General features: G+C 40.1%; 1 protein-coding gene across 1 annotated transcript in view; it reads right to left on the bottom strand.

The window, feature by feature from the left end:
• Positions 1-4,843: 4,843 nt before the first annotated feature.
• Positions 4,844-19,569, bottom strand: part of LOC139719900 (uncharacterized) — an 80,606-nt gene continuing 65,880 nt past the window's right edge. Inside the window, exons 51-63 of the mRNA XM_071631285.1 lie at positions 16,527-16,707; positions 15,629-15,802; positions 14,749-15,053; positions 13,986-14,073; positions 13,179-13,257; positions 12,593-12,729; positions 11,090-11,247; positions 10,327-10,545; positions 9,622-9,685; positions 8,523-8,724; positions 7,238-7,342; positions 6,693-6,836; positions 4,844-5,274 (exon numbers count right to left, since the gene is read on the bottom strand). Of these exons, the coding sequence (XP_071487386.1) occupies positions 4,946-5,274; positions 6,693-6,836; positions 7,238-7,342; positions 8,523-8,724; positions 9,622-9,685; positions 10,327-10,545; positions 11,090-11,247; positions 12,593-12,729; positions 13,179-13,257; positions 13,986-14,073; positions 14,749-15,053; positions 15,629-15,802; positions 16,527-16,707 (2,185 nt within the window). The 3' untranslated portion in view covers positions 4,844-4,945. The remainder of the gene's footprint in view (positions 5,275-6,692; positions 6,837-7,237; positions 7,343-8,522; positions 8,725-9,621; positions 9,686-10,326; positions 10,546-11,089; positions 11,248-12,592; positions 12,730-13,178; positions 13,258-13,985; positions 14,074-14,748; positions 15,054-15,628; positions 15,803-16,526; positions 16,708-19,569) is intronic.

The following is a 19,569-nucleotide window of genomic DNA, read 5'->3' on the forward strand; positions in this document are numbered from 1 at the left end:
TTTGATGCATATGTGTAGGTCGGTTGTATCGCAAAACAACCTATCATATACGATTTTGCAATAAAAATTAAAATGTAAGGAAACATCATTATTTTTCTCAATAAACCATAACTGTAGATGGTTTAGTCTGGAAACATTTTTATTATAACTGTTATTCACATTTTGTACACTTTCAATACCTGGGTATCTAACATCGATTATACTAATTCAAATTCTTACACTGGTTGTTTATATCCCTAACTCACATTTTAGAACTATTTTTAAGCACTAATGCTGGGTTTATTATTCATCTACAAATGGTAAATTGTGCCTTAAACTCTAAGCACTATCACGCCATGAATGCTAGTGAAAATGTGAGACTAATGCCTAGCATACATCTGGTAAAGGATGAGTCGATATCATTTTCGAAAAGGGGGTCTTCTTGACATCTCCACTACTATAATTTGTTCCATTTCCCTTCTGTTTCCATCAGAAATACAGATTCTTCCTCATGGTAACCTGTCAGAATAATTTCGACCAAAGAATACTGACAGTTTCTCGTGCATGAGTTCTTTCAGACTATAAATAACAGCTCTGCTCTTCAGTTTGAGTATCTAATTTGATTAAAGAAACCCATTACATTAAGCAGGAAAACTAAAACAATACTGAACTGGGATGAAAGACTTTACATCGCATAGTATTTGACCTCAAATTTTCATCAGTCTCTCTCAATATACGGTGTGAATATGTTTTACTCCATACAGACATACAGTAGTAGCTAAGATCAATATGTAACCTACTTGACATTATAAGTACAACGAAAGCTTTTTTGAATGTTTGATTACTAAAAATTGAATGTGGCATGATCTTTGTTTACAAGTACAAATGCCTAATTATGAGTACTTTTACAGGAAATTACACTGCTCATGGCATAATCATTAAATAAAGACACTTCATTAAACCATCAACATAATCATATCCTCTTTACCGAAGTGGTTACACTGTACATACTCACTACCGACAAGGGCAAACTACGTAACATTTCTGTGAGCACAAGGAGACATGTCTCTCCTAATAATGGTGAACTTTGCTTCATAAGTACTCCGTCCACTCACAGAACAGTAGTACAGGTCTTACTGTGAGTCCGCACTAGAATTCGCATGGTGCTACGTAAGTCAGCTCTTTGCAAGGAGCCACAACTAAGAAGGACAAGATCATCTCTTTTGTGCCCGTCACAGTAATGGTTGAACTCACTCTGTGTGCTGTACAGGGTATATTATGAGTTAGCACTCTAGTCAATACTACCGGTAATATGTAATCTCCTCGCTGGACCACTCTCTGTTTGCACTTTCAAACGTGACTACAAATGTAGCAGAGCACAAAGGCACTACCAATATCTCAGTTTCAAAGTGCAATTATGGCAAGTGTAAAACTGGGGAAGAAACAAATGAATCAAATCAAAATCAAAATATGTAAAACTCAAATCATATCATCTACTACATTCAAAAGTCTAGAAGCATACATTACACCCCCCCCCCCCCCAACTTTAAGAGACATATGTAAAAGTGAACACTACAAATTTCCTTGTCACGTCGTAGTGCCATTTGGGCAATTCACTTGAGTGCAAAGCTGATGAAACGAAATAGATGATAGAATGATAAATCAAGTGTCACCTAAATTCAAGGGCAGCACAGCACTTAAATTCAATGATTTTGAAAATAGAGGTCTTTAGTGTCAGCGCAGATTGATGTATAAACTCATAACAAAAAAAAACCAACAACAATCACAGCTTGAAGATTAAAAAAAAATCATACTTCAATTCATAATTAAAGGAAACAGGGAGACTAAACATGCAAAGTTTGATTTCAGAAAAAAAAAATCATTACAAAATATGCAATCTTCTATTTCATGAGAAAAATAACAAGCTACAAAGTTATATTATAAAAAAAAAAAAAAAAACATGCTAGTAGGCAGCTCTGCCCTTGACTCGCAATAAAATACCAAAACAAGACAAGATCATATAAAATACCATACCCCAACAGCATACTTCTAAGACTTTTTGACTTGAGAGAAAAGGCAAGACTGCATGGGATACAAGAAATAAAATGGCCAAAATGGCAGTGAAGAGAAGTAAAAAGGAGCTAGGTATGAAAGCTAGGCATGATTTTTGGCTAAGATAAATAGAACTACAATGTATTTCACAACCTCATTGCCCCACACAAGGACAGAATACCTTTCGGGAATTAAGTCTTCCATTTTTTTTTTTCTTCCTATTACAGAGATTTCTATAATATGAATATGTTATCTGCAAAATTTACAGTCCCTATCAGTGATATCACATTTACTCATAAATATATATATATATATATTTCTTTGTTCTAAAAAGTAACTTTTTGTTACTCTTTGGAATGTACAGAATCTAAAACACATCAACATATTTCTTTGAGAGCATCTTTCATATATTGTCATCAGCAAACATCAGCTGATCAAAAACAACTCATTATCACATTTAAAAACTGACATTTATATCAAAGATAATCATACGCCAACAATTGTACAATCAGCCGGTCAAAAAATAATTTGTTCTTGTCTTCTGACCAACACTATCAATCATTACATGATCTACTACAAAACGAGATTTTCAGATCATATCATCCCACAGGCAGTCGACAATATGCCACGTTCTTTGACATGCAAAGCCATCTAAATTGTACACCAGCTTATAGACACTGGAAGAGAATACTACTGTCGTGTTAAAGGTGCATGGTCCCGGTGTTTTAGTCACGCACAGCAGGCGCACAGCGCAAGTTTCCTATAGAGACCTACGCTATCGACTCCTCTTTAGCGCTTACGCTGTGGCCCACTTCCTCGAGTCCGAAGAAGTCCGATTCACTGTAGTCAGTGGTGGGATCACAGTTCGGCTCATGATTCGGCTGAGGGGGATGACAGCTTTAGCAAACTTCTTTTGTGATGTCATGATAACAAGCACATATGCACGCACCCTGGCATTACTACAGACTGCGCGATGCGCAGAGAAGACAACGAAGGTAGCGTTACTTAGCAACACCTACGCACTTTACTCTTGATGACAGCTCAACTTCGGTAATCTTCGTATCAATGCTAACGGTGATTGGAAGTATCATCAACAGCACCCTCTACACTACCGGGACTATGCACCTTTAATTCAGATTTCCAGATAAACGCTGCATCAATAGACGTGGAAGAGTGACTGGAAAGCAATGCATTCTAAACTTGTTGGTACACTTATGCTGAAAAGGGTATCAAACAGCATCATTAATTTCACATACATCGTATAACTGCTCTGTACCTAAGATTCCTACATTGAAGAATACGAGGGTAGCACCCGGACAGCAGTTATTTGCAGTCTCTCACAGAGGTGATACATTTGGAATAAAGCATGAGGTATTTCTTGATATGCAAGGCATAATGAATAATCAGCCCAATGTGACATTTCTGCACAATGAAAATGTGGTCATGACATTCTGCTGCATGTGTTACACGAACACGGTACACAATTTAAATACGCATATTGAGCTACATCAAGTTTAGCAGCATTACATTACACACTGCATTAACCTTCACAACATGTGTCTGTGAAATCTCTTCGTAATACCTATCAAAATATGTCTTATTCCATGACCTACCTACTCTATGAAATTTGGTTTCATTCACATTGTGCTGTGTTGTGTTCTATGGCACTCAATTTAGTTTTATTCTGCACCAGTCAATGAATGCATCTGATATATCAGTTAGACATATTGTAACATATAGAGTAATCTGCTGACAATAGGCAGTGAAAATTTCCTCTGCTTGGAAATACACTGTATTATATTTTAGAGAACATTGTGTCTAAAGGCCTGGCAGCATTCAATTTTTGTATCTCATAGCATCTTCCTCCATCAATCAGAAGTCAATTTTGAAAACTTTGGCCGACTAAAAAACAAACAAGAAATCTTCATAGAATTGAAAATAGTCAAAAAATTAGGGAAAAACTGCCATGTTCATTACCAAGAGACAAGTTCTTGAAGTTGTCCTCAATATGTACTAGCCCCTTACGCTGCTATTGTAAACATATTTGTATTACACAATTCCTGTGTAAGACAATCCTTCTCTGGCTTTCAATTCATGTGCGTGGCTCCCATAAACAGGCTTGACTTCATGCCCGAATCATGTTCTGTACATGGAGCAGAACCATACAAAAAATGTAATTGATTCCAATCACATCCTCAGCCAGAGAATGTTCAATACTAGTGTGTGAAAGAAGAGGAACTCTGCATTATGCTCTAGCTAAATTTACCAAAAACTAACCAAATACTTGCTCAGCTTCCAGGAGCGTCAATCATCAGTCAAAACTGCATTTATGCACATGAAATCAGGCGATGATGTCATGCCCTCTGTGTGACCTTAGTCTGATCACCAAAGTCAGCTTAGACCTGGAAAAGAGTGTCTCTTTAGTTAAAGGGGAAGTCCACCCTCAAAGTAAGGTTTATTTGACTTGAACCAGAAAATGAGAGGAGCTAGATGGCACAAATTTGAAAAAAAAAAATTCGAACACAAATTAACAACTCTCTGATGTAGCACGTGAGCTCAGTTTCCATTAGCCCTGTGAATAAAAGTCAGTGAAATTTCTTCTTCTTTCCATACAGGGGCTGTATAGAAACATATTTACAATGAATGTAACAAGGGTGCATGTGCAATTGAAAATTTACATGATGGGACAGTAAAAATTTATGCTATAGTACAGACTAAATAGAAGGGTACGCTCGCATTTGACATCACAAAATTGTCAATTCGTGTTTGTTGCTAACAGCCTGGAAAAAAATTCATAACTTCCCTAGTTTTGATCAGAATTTACTCCAACTTTCACTGTCCTGTTCCTCTGACTTTGTTTTTATTTTTTCTGCTTCTGTTCAAACAAACTAATCTTATGAGGTGGATTTCCCCTTTAAATGGTGACGGACGAATTGGGTCTGGCCTTGCCCTTGCCCTTGCTTGCCTTCACGCTGGCAGAGAACGGCCTCGTGTCTATGCTTATCAGCCTCTTCCCCTCCGTCTCCGCCTGCCGCTGCTTCTTCTTCAGGACAAAGTGGCGCAGTTTGGGGCTGGTGATGGGCGGAGTTCTAGGCTTGGCCACGCCCATGGAGAGCTTTGCCCTGCCCACTCCATTTGCATCTGAAGCATGGTCCACCTGCTCTCTGCCCCAGGCCATGCCCCTTTTCTTCTGCTGGCTGCCAGGTGCTGGGGGCAGCTGGTTGGCTTGGCATGGGCCATCTGCTGTTTGTGGCAAAACGAGATTAGCATTATAAGTTTAAATATCATCAAACATGAATATAACTTGTAGCTGATGTCTACATAATATGTATGCATCTTTATAATTTTTCCCCCTTCTGGCTCAATTAACTTCTTACTACATTGTATGGCAATCAATACTTAGAATAACAAAGTCCTTACAATCAGTCATTAGTGTTACAGCCCCTGTCTCTGCATTATAACTTATTGTAATATATAATCATATCATAATCCCATTCTTTTTTTTTCAGCTTTTTCACACAAAAACTATATTCTGCCACAAGACCCTTTATGTATATCTTGGCAACGTTCATTGACCTTGACCACTGATTTTTGAGGGCTGACCTTTAAAACTCTCTGTACAAGCAATTATGGTAAAAAATATACATTTTTCCATTCATTCATTACTTTATCATTATTGATCTATGATATTATATAACATGGCAACTTTACTGAACTAGTGACAGTTAGGGCCACAAAATAACAATCATGGCCAGATGACGATAGCCTTTGACCATGAGATTTCAGCACTTAAGTCTACGCCACTCTCTGTTTCCTCATTTTTATTCTTACCCAACAAACAAAAATTTCTTACTGGTCATTTCTAGCTGAAGAGGTAGAATATGACATGTTCGGCTCTCAAATGAATGTTTACACATTATTACATTGATTTTCTGCAATTGTTTCATCTGAAAGAATTTGTGATACTGCAAATAAGATTTGATTTGAATGTGACGTTTGAAAAGCAGTGACCTTTGACCCAGTAGTGACCTTGACTGATCACAATCATCTCAGCCACACTATTTTTTCCATCCTCATTTGTACTCCCCCCCCAAAAAAAAAAATAAGTAAATGAAAATAAATAAATAAATAAATAAATAAATGAATAAATAAATAAAAATAAATAAATAAATAAATAAAAATAAAAAAAATCAAAAAAAAATCACATTACCATCAGATATTCCTAGATGAAGTAATGGCGGTATATCAGTTTTTAATTTGGCAATACAGTGACCTTGGAAATGACCATTGAACTTGTACCACTATCATTTCAGAGAAATCATTGTATATTTATGTCTATCCTTCCAACTGAATTATATTACCACAGAAATTTGCTGGCTAAAATTACAGCAGAAAATCATGTATTTTAGTGACCTCTGACCATGAGAGATTGGGCCCCAAATTTCATTAACAAATCTACAACTTGAAAAGCACAGTGAGGCCAAATTCCAAGAAAATTTGGGATAACAAAATACTAAACAGATGGATAGACAGATGGAAAGACAACCTACAAGACATAGCAATGTTTTCGCAATCCATTAGTTAGAAGATATGGTACATAACTAGATTATTGTAGAAAAGAGTGATCTGGTGGTCCATCAGGTATTTCTCTCTCCCCTTACCTTCAGGAATGGGAGGCTCTGCCAAAGAGAGGGTGCTGAAATTGGCTGGGTTGGTCCTCAGCATTTTGATGATGCCTGCATCAAGCGATGTCATGAAACCGGCCTGGTCTGTCACAGCAAAACAGCTCTTCCAACCAAGGTACCCTGGTGCAGCAAAAAAAAAAAAGGGGGGGGGGAGAGAAACAGAAACGAAAGGATGATACATCTTGCAAACGTAAAAACATAATCATGACAATAGTTGCAGATAATTCTTACAAAAGTGGCAATCCCATAATGGTAAATGAAAATGTACTTCAAAGACAGAGATACAGAGACAGATTGCCTTATTTCAGTTGGAATTAGCATAACCAACTAAAACATTCAGATCAGTGAAAGGTTTTTTTTTATTATAATGGGTAAGTTGGTGAGTTAATCTAATCATAAACCAGTTGACAATAGTACTGGTGATTTGTAAATCAACTTCCCATTCTCCAGATTTCATTTTGTTTTTCTTACTTCTGACAGAAGTGTTTTAGAAAGCTAGTTATTGGAGGCATTACACATACCTTCTGGATGAATGATGATGACTGTTGGCACAGCGATGACCCCAAACAACTCGGGAACATTGTCGCTGACAGCCGACAGGGCATCTGAACTCTTCTTCTCAGAAGCTGAGATAGGGAGGAAAGACAGATTGGTAGGAAAGAGAATGTAAGTCCATGGAACTGACAGGGCCATCTTTAGAGTGATATCATTAACCATCACCTTTATTCTCTCTTTCTTCGTCTCTATGCCCCTTCCTTTCCTAGGCTTCCTATGTACCATCATGTACTGTGTATGATTATCAGGGGTCAGCATTTCACAAGGCTTGTTGCTTTTCACTGTTGACCCCCCATTCACATACATGTATGTACTGTTTTTCCTATCTGTTGTCCCTTTTCTCATCTTAAACAAATCAGTGTGTGTCTTTATATCTTTTTTTTAATCTCCACTTTATATGTTCCCATTATATAAACTGTCTGCTGTATTCATGCTGAATGGGAAAATAAACTTGAACTTGTAAAAAAAAAACCAACAACAACAAAAGACACAAAGAGTCAACAGCTGCTGTGAATATTTTTTAAGTCGAATGCCACTTAAATAACTGGTATATCAGTGGGAAGTAGAACAGAGATACAACTAGTACATATTTCAGAGGCCGAAGACTTACAAGATTGCAAGTACTCGCCTTGCAGTGATACAAGTACATGAAAGTAACTTTCTACAAGTTGATTACTGTTCAAGTACAACCGACAGTTTAAGCAAAGCCACAATAGTCAGTCTTTGTCCTCCACTGGACTGCTGACGCTTTTACAAGACCTCTTTCTCACTTGACAAGTGCTATGTTATCTTCTACCTTCATTACTGAGATAAAATGCAATGGATTGATATCAGCTGTCACTTAATAGCAAGCCAAGAAATAATTCAATTTATATCAAATCATATACCTTTCTTATCTAGGCTCTAGCTTGAATATAATTTTCCTACTCATGAGTTGAACTCACTTAAAAAAACTGCCACAAAAAGAAGAAGATAAAGATGTTTTATTTTTCATCTGATTAATACAGTCCAAAATCCAAAAGACCTACCTAGTATGCATCTCTTTCAGCCCAATTTCTTCAGGCTCTCAAAATTCAAGCACTACATAACTGCAAATGGAAAACGATTGCAAAAGCTAATCGTCTTTGAGTGATTAATGTGGGACCGGTTTAGCCACAATCATAATTTATGATTGCTGGGGCATCAGTTAGCTGTCACGCTATCGTTGGTAAATGGGAATATGAGAAACCAGCCACTGGAGACTTGGCTTACCATGCTGGACCAGGGAGTGGCTGGTGTTGAGGGACCTCCCAGCCACCACTTTGGACCCATCCTCCTCCAGCTCCTGGCAACAGCAGCAATGCTGTAGGGCCCCGCCCCCGCCCCAGCCTCGGGAGGAGAGCACCTTGGTCATGTTGGCCCTGTGGAAATCGGTGTCCTCTCCGCTCAGACAGCACATTGCCATGCAAACGACCTGGGTGTTGTCATTTAAACACACACATGCAGCTTACACCAAACACTCATTCAAGGATGACATACAAGTATGTGCAACTCCAAACTTGCGTTTCACAGAAACATATAATCATGAAGCATATATAGAATAGTGTAGTCCATTTCCTTAATGAGAGAGGGAAGTGTCACCTACATTGTATGCTAGTTAGGCTCACATTTGCATTGCATTTGTAGACTCTATTTAAGTCTGTGCTGTGCTTTTAACACCTCTAGTCAAATAATACTTGACTTAAAGGGATCGTATAGTTTTGGTTGAGACCTAATTTTAGGTTTCTAACATTTTTTGGTGAGATAATGAGAAACCTTTTATGAAATATGAAAAAGCATGTGATTCCATTAGGAATTCAACGTTTATTTGATGAAAATTGGTTTTGAAATGGCTGAGATATCTAAAACAGAGCGATTCTGATAAAGTGTGGGACCCACACTTTATTACGATCGCTTTGTTTTACTTTGTTTTTGAATGTTTCAGTCATTCCAAACCCGATTTTCATAAAATGAACTTTGAATTCCTCTTAAAATGGTATGCTCTGTACTATTTCATAAGTGTTTTCTTGGTATCTTGCAAAAACTTAAAAGCCCAATTCTCATCTCCACCAATACTGTACTATCCCTTTAAATGATTCATAGAGGTCTAAAGGCGCTCCCACTGCAAAGTATTGTAAAAGAAGAATATATATGTTTGTTGCTTCTTTATAAATCAGTGAAGTTTTCGATAATGCCCATCACATCTTACAGACTAATAATAATGAGGTCTTTGCCTTAGCTGTCACTTTCACCATAAGTGGAAATGCCATGGTTGAACTTTCGTTCAATACACAAGGAGAACCCTTGTACCAACAGCTCTAATGTAACTTACCTTGTTAGATCTCTTCTTGGCGTACTGCACAAAGTGGTTCATTATTGCTTGTGATGCAAGACACCTGCAAAGGAAACAAATTGCAATCAAGTATATTGATTAGGAATATTTTGACTTTGTCATTTTGTAATACTAATGCATTTCACATTCACTTCGGTCTCTTGACAAGTTTGACATTTCAACACACAGCTCTTTGCAGGTCTTCTCATTTCAAACACACTTCATGACAAACAATGACACCAGAAATTGAGTAATACAGATCTGCAAACATCTGGTACAATGCTACTCCAGGTAAAATTTGGGTACTCCATGTATCATAACAGTTTACTTCTATTTCATTTGAATTCTTCATATTCAAGTTCATATTTGTAGCAATGCTAGGTTTGGAGCTTTTGCTTTAAATATGTGAGGTAAAGGTGGCTTTTTTAGGCACAGCACAGCAACGGTACCAATGGCACATCATCATAGAAGTTTCTTGTTTGTGTAGATTCCAACAAAATCTTAAATGGCTATATATGCCTTTAGCCTCAAAAGCTGACAAACAAGTGAGCATAATCTTCCACTTGGATTTATTATGAATGATTTTTCCCCCTTTTATTCCTAGCTAGATAATGTCCGAAGATTGGCAAAACTAGCGTTCATTTGAACAAAGCTGAGACAAGCTTTCCGGAGATCGACTTGGTCCTTGCCCTTAGGCTTTATTACCAGTGGGTCCAGAAGAGCACCACGTGGGGCTTGCGGTTGGACAGCTTGGTAGGCATGAGGAGGCGATAGGTGCCCTGGTCCTGGTCAAAGACGGTTACCGAGGGGGCAGGAATGCGCCTCTTGGGCAGATGCTGATGGAGGGTGGGCAGGAGGTGGAAGTCAGGGTGGGTCTCCTCTCGGAGGGTCTCCTGGTAGGTGCAGCAGCCCTGCTGGGGGTACCTGATGGGGTGTGGTCAAGATAAGAGAGCAACAGGAGAGATAAATACCAGCAATGACATACTTGTACCTGGACAGTCAATTTTGCAGGGAGCCTGTTCGAAATCTGGAAGGCGTTTCATCAACGAGTTCGTCGGAGGTTTTCACCGACAAATTTGCTATCAGCCAATCAGACGCAAGGATTTCAGTAGCTTTTAACAGTTGTCAGTGTAAATCACTGACAAAAAGTTTCATGAAACGGTCGCCTGATTTAGCAGCTTTGTAGACCAACAATCTCTCACTTCACTTGACAAATTATTCTAAATCTATATCTGCAAATGACTATATTCACCCACTGAAAACTACTCCTGAGAATACTTGGGCACGTGTTTATGGGAAATGCATGTTGTAGCAAAATCAGCCCATCCTTAACAGGTTAAAGAGCTGCACTGACAGCTGGTTAAAGATAGAACATAATTTTTGTATTTGGTGTTGTGAAAATTGAATAAGGTTAGTTGCAATTTTTTTTTTTTTCAAAATCAGGATTATATGTCTTTCTTCATCTCACCTCAAACCTGGTTTGTGGACGTTGTTCAAGCAATAGCTGACAAATGGGCGGTAGGGACAGGTATCCACGGAAACCACATTGGACTGGTCACTATTTCCCACCGGGTGGTCAGTTACTGCCACCAGGCTGATCCTGTGGGTGCCATTGTAAGCATTCAGCTGCAGAGAGGAAGACATCCCAGAAGTTTACATGTATCACAGACCAAAACACATATGTCCAGTCTTACATCATACATACACCTAATTTTTTTCCATCATTTCTTGATAATTTAAATATTTCTTTGCCAGTTAATTCATCAGTACACAATTCAACATGATTGAAGCTCACATGGTCACATGTCATGATCATATGACACACTTGTCACGATCACATGACAGATCCACGCATGACACTCTCATTGGACAGACTACAGCTTTCTTTGTTATCCTGGCAGGGTTTGAACACTATAACCCACCTTTTTTTTTTACCATGCTGCTTCTCTTGAAGCCATCTAGACATATACAATATTGACCATTAATATTCCAAGGTATTTTGTTTTTGTTTTTTCAACAAAGATCAATTGCTATACAAATGATGCACAGGATAGAGTGCGTTAGTGTATTCGCCTCGTGCATGTTTCACAATTGTAAATACCCTCGAGTGCACTACGCCTACACTAACGCCACGAAATAATCCTGTGCATCATTTGTTTTATAAAATGGGTCGAAAATTCGAAAACTAACATCATTTTTCAGCGTTTTTCACGTACCTTTGTGGGTCAAGACGTCCGAAGATGTTCGTCCCAAACTTTTACGCACGTCGCACTCGCGGAAGTCCCGCACATACAGTATGGGGGGTTGGGTTTCCGGACACCCGCATGAAAACTTACTTATTTTACATAGAATATGCACCCTTTACCTTAAAGACTTGATATAGACTCCTCATATAGGCCTACTAGACAACATACTCTGAAAACGGCGTGAGAATTAACCTGCTAAATCGTTGGATTTGCTCTTCAAAGTGACTCCATGTACGCGTCCGGTCCCATAACGCTTGGTCTACTGTACTGTACAAAGTGTACGTATAGTACAGTATACGTACGTACGCCACATATGTTATGCACAAGGGAAGACAGGCCGGCCGGCCGGCAGCCCGAACTAGAAGTTGTTTACAGGATTGACAGCGCGTACGCGTATGCATGCAATTCATCAAAGGAGCCGCCGCGCACACAGACGATCGGCAATCTACCATGGGATTACAGGCAGTGCAGTTGTACTGAAGTAAAGGAAGGAGGTGTGTCTCATTTCAGCGCTTCCTATTGGCTACATTCTTGAACCCATTTTATAATTAGCTTTAAAGAAACTTTAACCACAGACTGAGACATAATAAGCCTTCATATGCCTACTCCATGGAAGGATTCCATTTTATTCATGAATCTAACCTCTTTCTTTTTTAGCGGCAGACATTCATCATTGTTCATAACCAGCGGATTGAAAGTGAATCATTGTGGATAAAAGAGCTCACCTTAATGATGGTCTCACAGACTTGTGAGTGGAGAACAAAGCCATATTGCTCCCCATTCACCAGCACCTTGTAACCAGACACCATGGCATCACCGTCGTCGGAAACCAGGTCCCAGCTCAGAGCTATGCTGACGGTGCCTTGAAGTACAACATCACATGGAAGGAAAGATGACTTGAAAATGTTGTTCATAAACTGGCAAAGTACATGCTAAAAACCGAGGAAAGTCTTTGCTAATGGCAAGATTTGTGCGATATTAGTTTTAGATGTTAATCTGTGATATAATTTCATATAACATGCTTCCCAAGAACAAGGTTTGCACTACTGCTCCATTCACTGCCATGAACATTCCCTGTACCTTGTTAAATTACTAAACCATTTAATCTTTGTAAAGCTATAATTGAGCTATAAAGCTCAGTCTTCAAAAGGGGAAAACAAATGTTGCATAACAACACCATGCTTGATGCTTCATTCCAAAGTACACAATTTCCACTGACCAATATTTTACAATTATACACTGTACATGACAGACATGAATACATCCATGACAAAAAGATGCTAAATCTTTGTAATTTGACATGAGACAAACCTGTATATTTCTTCAGGTTTTCCAAGCAGTGATCCAAACTTGTTTCAATATCAGCTAGAAGGGACGAGATTTCTGCAACCTGTTTGAAAGATCAAGATAGAACAATGTCAACATAATACATACATATAATTATGACTGGTCCAGCATTCTTTGCTAGCAGATACTTTTCAAGTGTGCACTCTTTGTCTTTGCTGAATGGATTGAATGAATGGGCCTTTCGTTGGTGAAAAATGACAATGAGTAATATCTTTAGTTGCGGCCATCTTGGCTGGAGCAGTGTCTTGAGTGAATGAACAGTACAATATATGAGAGGCTGTCTTTCTCATACTGTATATATGTCACATCTGTGTATTGTCTTTGGTCTTTAAGCCTTTGGCTGTACAACATGAAAATCAAACGTATAAAGTGACAGTCAAAAAAGTTCTGCCATACTTTGGAGTAGGGAATAATTCAACAAGCCTGGTACACAAACAATAATGATGAAGTGTAAACTAAGACAACCCTAAGGGAAAAAATTTCTATGCTTAAAATACTCAACAGTTATCATCTTAATTCTACATGACATTACGATCTAAATTTTGGTGCATTGTTTGGGCCCCTCACCTGAACATCAAGTTGTACTACAGCTATTGCACTGGGTTGCCCCAAATTCACAGGAGTGATTCACATTTACATACATGAAGATTCATTGTGACATCACAATTCATCATACAAAATCTCCATGACAGCAAGCCCTATTCATTCACTTCTGCTTTTACTTCATTTATGAAGAAATCTATTGCTTTCATTTTATAACAAAAGTCTTACCCTGGAGAGCAGGTCATCTTGATACTGGGCATCAACCAGGTAGTTGTCTTGGAGGTCAAACTCAAGGTCAAACAACTCCTGCAGTAACCTGGAAGCAGAACAAACATACTGGCAGTATGAGATCACACTGCTCTTGGCCGATGACATAGACAGGAACCAAAAAGAGAATATTTTGATGTCTTTGCCATAATGACAAGTCTCACTCTGTGACCAATCCCACTGACCAATGGTGGAAGTAATGGGAGAGAACGCTAAACTCCATCAAGCATATTGCCAGCAGGCTATCATTTCAGGAGGCACACTTGCATGGATGACATAGAGCACTACTGTAAAAATTGTATAGAATTAACTTCTTGTTTTATGTATCACGTGGGAACTTCCTCTGCTCTGTCGTTGACTTGGTCAAAGATTGCCAAGAATGCAACATCTATGATGCCATGAACAAATTTTTAAAAAGAGCTATTAAGTACATTGTAGCCTTAAAATCTGTGCTGGCATAATAGTTGTTTGTAAGCCAAATGAGGAGTTGTGCAGCAACAGTCAGCTTAAGAGTTCTCTCCATATATGATGTGTTATAGCTTGGATTGAAATTACTGCAGCAAATGGATATTATTCATGGAGTGAAGATGGTGCAGTGTGTTCAAATGTATCTAGTGTCCAGGATGTAATGCTTGGCTATTACACAACCCAGAAATGTGCAAGACCATTCTAAGAGAGCACCCAGCCTTCCTGCCTCATTACCCTGACAGACAACTCAACATACCTGTCCCTGTCGTGGGCCATGGCACAAGCTTCAACATTCAGGTGTTTCCTCTCCTCTGCACCGACGACCCGCATACTGAGCTTTGGGGCAGTGGGCCTTCGGGCCACCTGGGCCAGCAGGGCCTTGGAGCGCACCGGCTTGGCCAGGCCCGCAAGGTACACATCCAGGTAGATGGTGTAGATCTGGTGGGGGATCAGTCCGTTGAACTCAGTTGATGCAGCATCGGGTGGCAGGGCAGGACTGGATATGAGAGGGGCGTGGTGGGCGTGTCTGTTGAGACCAGACTGTTCCTCCATGCATAGAACCTGGATGAGGTAATTAGTCACACAAACAAAAATATCTTCACTACATTTTTCATGATATTAGAGGGCTCAGTGAGTGGTAAATATTTACAAAGTGATAGCTCATTGATTATCAGTCTCTGACCAGGTCTGACATAAGTTGTATCACAGAGAATCAAACCAATAAATGCCTATGCAAACGTCTAGCAATACAACAGCCTGACAATATCATCATTTTCTGAAGTGTATTTGACACTTCATATCACAACATTGCAACCCTCCTAGTAATACTTTGTGTATGATAAACCAAGATCTACACTCGGGGTTATAATCTTCTGTTACTTTTGTGTAGCATATGCATGGAACATATTGCTGCGGACAGGTGGGCTCTATTGTGTCAAGGAATTCGTTGACACACAGAATGTTTGTACAAATTTCTCTCTGTAATATTTTTATCTAGAAAGGGAAACATTCTTTTCTCTACTGCCAAATGATTAATCTGACACAATAGCAGTTTTCAGAGCAATTGCTTGCTCTTCTTTGTGTGAAGTAGTTAATTCATGGAAATAACTAATCATGCCATATAGATGATATGATACCTTAAACTGCCGAACTTTTGCCCCTCCAACAAGCTCTGGGATACTCCAGCCAATGTTGATGGCATTCACCCTTGTGCTCGGAGTTCGCACAAGGTCGGGAAGCACGACCCCTGGCCATGTTGCATGGACTGGGTCTGAGAAATCACTGCTGAGGTGAGGGTCACTACATACAGCCTGAAAGAAAATATGCCAGCATCAACAGGCACCTCAGACATAGGCTCAAGATCAGTAGCACTAACAGTGCCATACAACACCAGAATCAAGAGTGAGGTAGAGTGCAGGAGTAACATTGTTAGACATCATGCTGATATCATGCTGATCATTACAATGTCACTGTTGCAGATATAGAATCACCATGATTCTGAGAAAACTGTCAGTATTCAGATCTCTATTTCAGACAAACAATAAGACTTGTGAGTATTGCTATTAGAAAATATCTCCTTGACAGAATTCACCTCGTACATTGCACTTCCGTTTTCAAAGCTGTGTTGTGCATATCCAAAAAAAGTAAACACTACAGATACTACGATGCATTAGTCGGAACATGTATATAAGTTGGTGTTGGAGTGTGTTCAAAGCATTTCTTTAGATATCTTGGCTTTTGAGCAAAATATACTTGTAGTTTACGGGTGTTCACCCGCATTATGGATATCATATGATATATCATAGTTTATATTGTATATTGTATATTATATATTATACAGTATATATTATATATTATATATCAACATTGTTTCATATTTGTATTATGCATTGCCTTCTGTTCCATGGGAATGAAGTACTTGTATGTGTTGCTTGAAATGAAGTAACTGAATAGACTTGATTATGCAACGATGTTAACTTCCCCCTGCTATGCCGCTTTGGTTCTCAACTGATAGTATTGTGTCTACACACTGACCTGGAGACTGAATGAGTAGTCATGGCCCATCTTGCCATGTCTGTAGGTGAAAGCTGTTGCTGTGGCTGGAAGAGTGGTGGTGTGCTGACCGTTCATACGCAGTCGGAAGCCGCTCAGGGAGGCACCACGATATTCCTTGGGTTTGTCCCACTTGACAGTGCATCCCTTGAAAGACGATGAGCTGGGAGGTGGCATTTGACATGAAAGGTGAGAAGGATGGTGCACAGATTAGAATAGGATTCAAACCTCGAATTCAAACTCACAGTTTGCATTTGATTCCTCATATTGCATTTCCAGGTAGAGCCTTAGTGCAGCATCAAAATGGGATAAACTGTTAATTTACACTTCACATTCAACTAACAAATGGATATGCAGAAGACATTGTACAACAGTACACACCATTTCAACCTTGTCTTTTTCCACAAATCACTGTATATTCACAATAGAAGGGTATGAAGGGCCAATGTTGATCTAGGATGTTTTGGTTTATATAGCCAATAGTCACTGATTGCTTTCTGTATTTTGATGCTGAGTGATACAGGAATGGGAAAAGATACGCCATTATCATCATAGATAAAAGACCAGCTACAGCAAAAGTTCATCAGATAATAATATGTGATCTGTCATCACATTACCCTTGATAAAATCACAGACATTAGAACTGAGATAATCACAAAGTGAGCCAATTTTAGTTAAAGATTTTTCTTCACCTATTGAACATCTGATGTCTCACGTACCTCCTGTCAAAATTTTACTAAGATTTCTTTTTTTAAATTCTTTATCTTTGGCTTTCATAAAACCCGTTCTATTTCAGAAATAGACTTTCTACATTAGTCTAAAGAATTGGACTGATTTTGCTAAAAATAGGTGCTCAAAAAATGGGAAAATCAGTCTACAAATGATCGAAATTTTAAATCTTAATCTGAAATTGTGGTGCAAGGTTCGGCATAAACAAAATGGAATTAACAAATCTATCCTTCATTTCTTTCAGAATTGCATCAGTCATAGCTGGATATGTCAATGTTGGTCTTCTGCCAAACCTGCTGAGCTGTCAAGGTTCGGTTTTTGACGAACCTGCCAAGCTGGCCAGGTTCGGCTTTTGACGAACCTGCCGAGCTGCACAGGTTCGGCTTTTGACAAACCTGCCAAACTGGCAAGGTTCGGCTCTAGACGAACCTGCCAAGCTGCTAAGGTTCGGCTTTTGACGAACCTGCCGAGCTGCCAGGGTTTGGCTTTTGACGAACCTGCCGAGCTGCCCAGGTTCGGCTTTTGACAAACCTGCCGGGCTGCCAGGGTTCGGCTTTAGACGAACCTGCCGAGCTGCCCAGGTTCGGCTTTTGACGAACCTGTCGAGCTGCCAAGGTTCGGCTTTTGACGAACCTGCCAATCTGTACAGGTTCGGCTTTTGACGAACCTGCCGAGCTGGCAAGGTTCGGCTTTTGACGAACCTGCCGAGCTGCCAGGGTTCGGCTTTTGACAAACCTGCCGAGCTGCCCAGGTTCGGCTTTTGACGAACCTGCCGAGCTGCCAGGGTTCGGCTTTTGACGAACCTGCCGAGCTGCCAAGGTTCGGCTTTTGACGAACCTGCCCAGCTGCTAAGGTTCGGCTATTGACGAACCTGCCGAGCTGCCAGGGTTCGGCTTTGACGAACCTGCCGAGCTGCCCAGGTTCGGCTTTTGATAAACCTGCCGAGCTGCCAGGGTTCGGCTTTTGACGAACCTGCCGAGCTGCCCAGGTTCGGCTTTTGACGAACCTGCCGACGAACCTGCCGACGAACCTGCCAATCTGTACAGGTTCGGCTTTTGACGAACCTGCCGAGCTGGCAAGGTTCGGCTTTTGACGAACCTGCCGAGCTGCCAGGGTTCAGCTTTTGACGAACCTGCCGAGCTGCTAAGGTTCGGCTTTTGACGAACCTGCCGAGCTGCCAGGGTTCGGCTTTTGACGAACCTGCCGAGCTGCCAAGGTTCGGCTTTTGACGAACCTGCCGAGCTGCCAAGGTTCGGCTTTTGACGAACCTGCCAATCTGTACAGGTTCGGCTTTTGACGAACCTGCTGAGCTGGCAAGGTTCGGCTTTTGACGAACCTGCCGAGCTGGCAAGGTTCGGCTTTTGACAAACCTGCCGAGCTGGCAAGGTTTGGCTTTTGACGCACCTGCCGAGCTGCCAAGGTTCGGCTTTTGACGAACCTGCCGAGCTGCACAGGTTTGGCTTTTGACGAACCTGCTGAGCTGGCAAGGTTCGGCTTTTGACGAACCTGCCGAGCTGCCATGGTTCGGCTTTTGACGAACCTGCCAGCGGCTGCACAGGTTCGGCTTTTGACGAACCTGCCGAGTTGCACAGCTTTTGACGAACCTGCCGAGCTGCCGGGGTTCGGCTTTTGACGAACCTGCCGAGCTCCCAAGGTTCGGCTTTTGACGAACCTGCCGAGCTGCCCAGGTTCGGCTTTTGACGAACCTGCCGAGCTGCCCAGGTTCGGCTTTTGACGAACTGCCGAGCTGCTCAGGTTTGGCTTTTGACGAACCTGCCAAGCTTCCATGGTTCGTCTTTTGATGAACCTGCCCAGCTGCCCCGGGTTTAGCTTTTGATGAATGTGCTGAGCTGCTCAGGTTTGGCTTTTGACAAACTTGCCTAGATGCACAGGTTTGGATTTTGCTGAACCTTCCCAGCTTTGTGTGAGAGGCGTCGTCAGCAAAGAAAATGAAACAAAAATTTTTGCGAAGAATTGTAATGTATAGTTTGCATAAAAATAGTAATAGGTGTTCAGACATATTAACGTGGGATATGCTACACTTTTAATTGTTTGAAAGGAATCCTATACCAATATAGAAAAAAATATGAAATTGCATGTAATTTAATAGTTTTCAAATCAGAGAACAGCCATGCCTGTGATACATACATGTATACTATACTCACTTCATTTGTATGAATCAATTTGTATGATCAATTGTATAAAAGACTACTCAATTCAGCAAGAAATAGGCCAACTACTTGCTCTATATTTCGATGTCTTTCAGAAATGGTCTTAATTAATTGTTGAAAAAAAT

The sequence above is a fragment of the Diadema antillarum genome, unplaced genomic scaffold, assembly GCF_040938485.1.
Source record: "Diadema antillarum isolate AM-2024a unplaced genomic scaffold, OU_Dant_1.0 scf00000116, whole genome shotgun sequence".
Taxonomy (NCBI): domain Eukaryota; kingdom Metazoa; phylum Echinodermata; class Echinoidea; order Diadematoida; family Diadematidae; genus Diadema; species Diadema antillarum.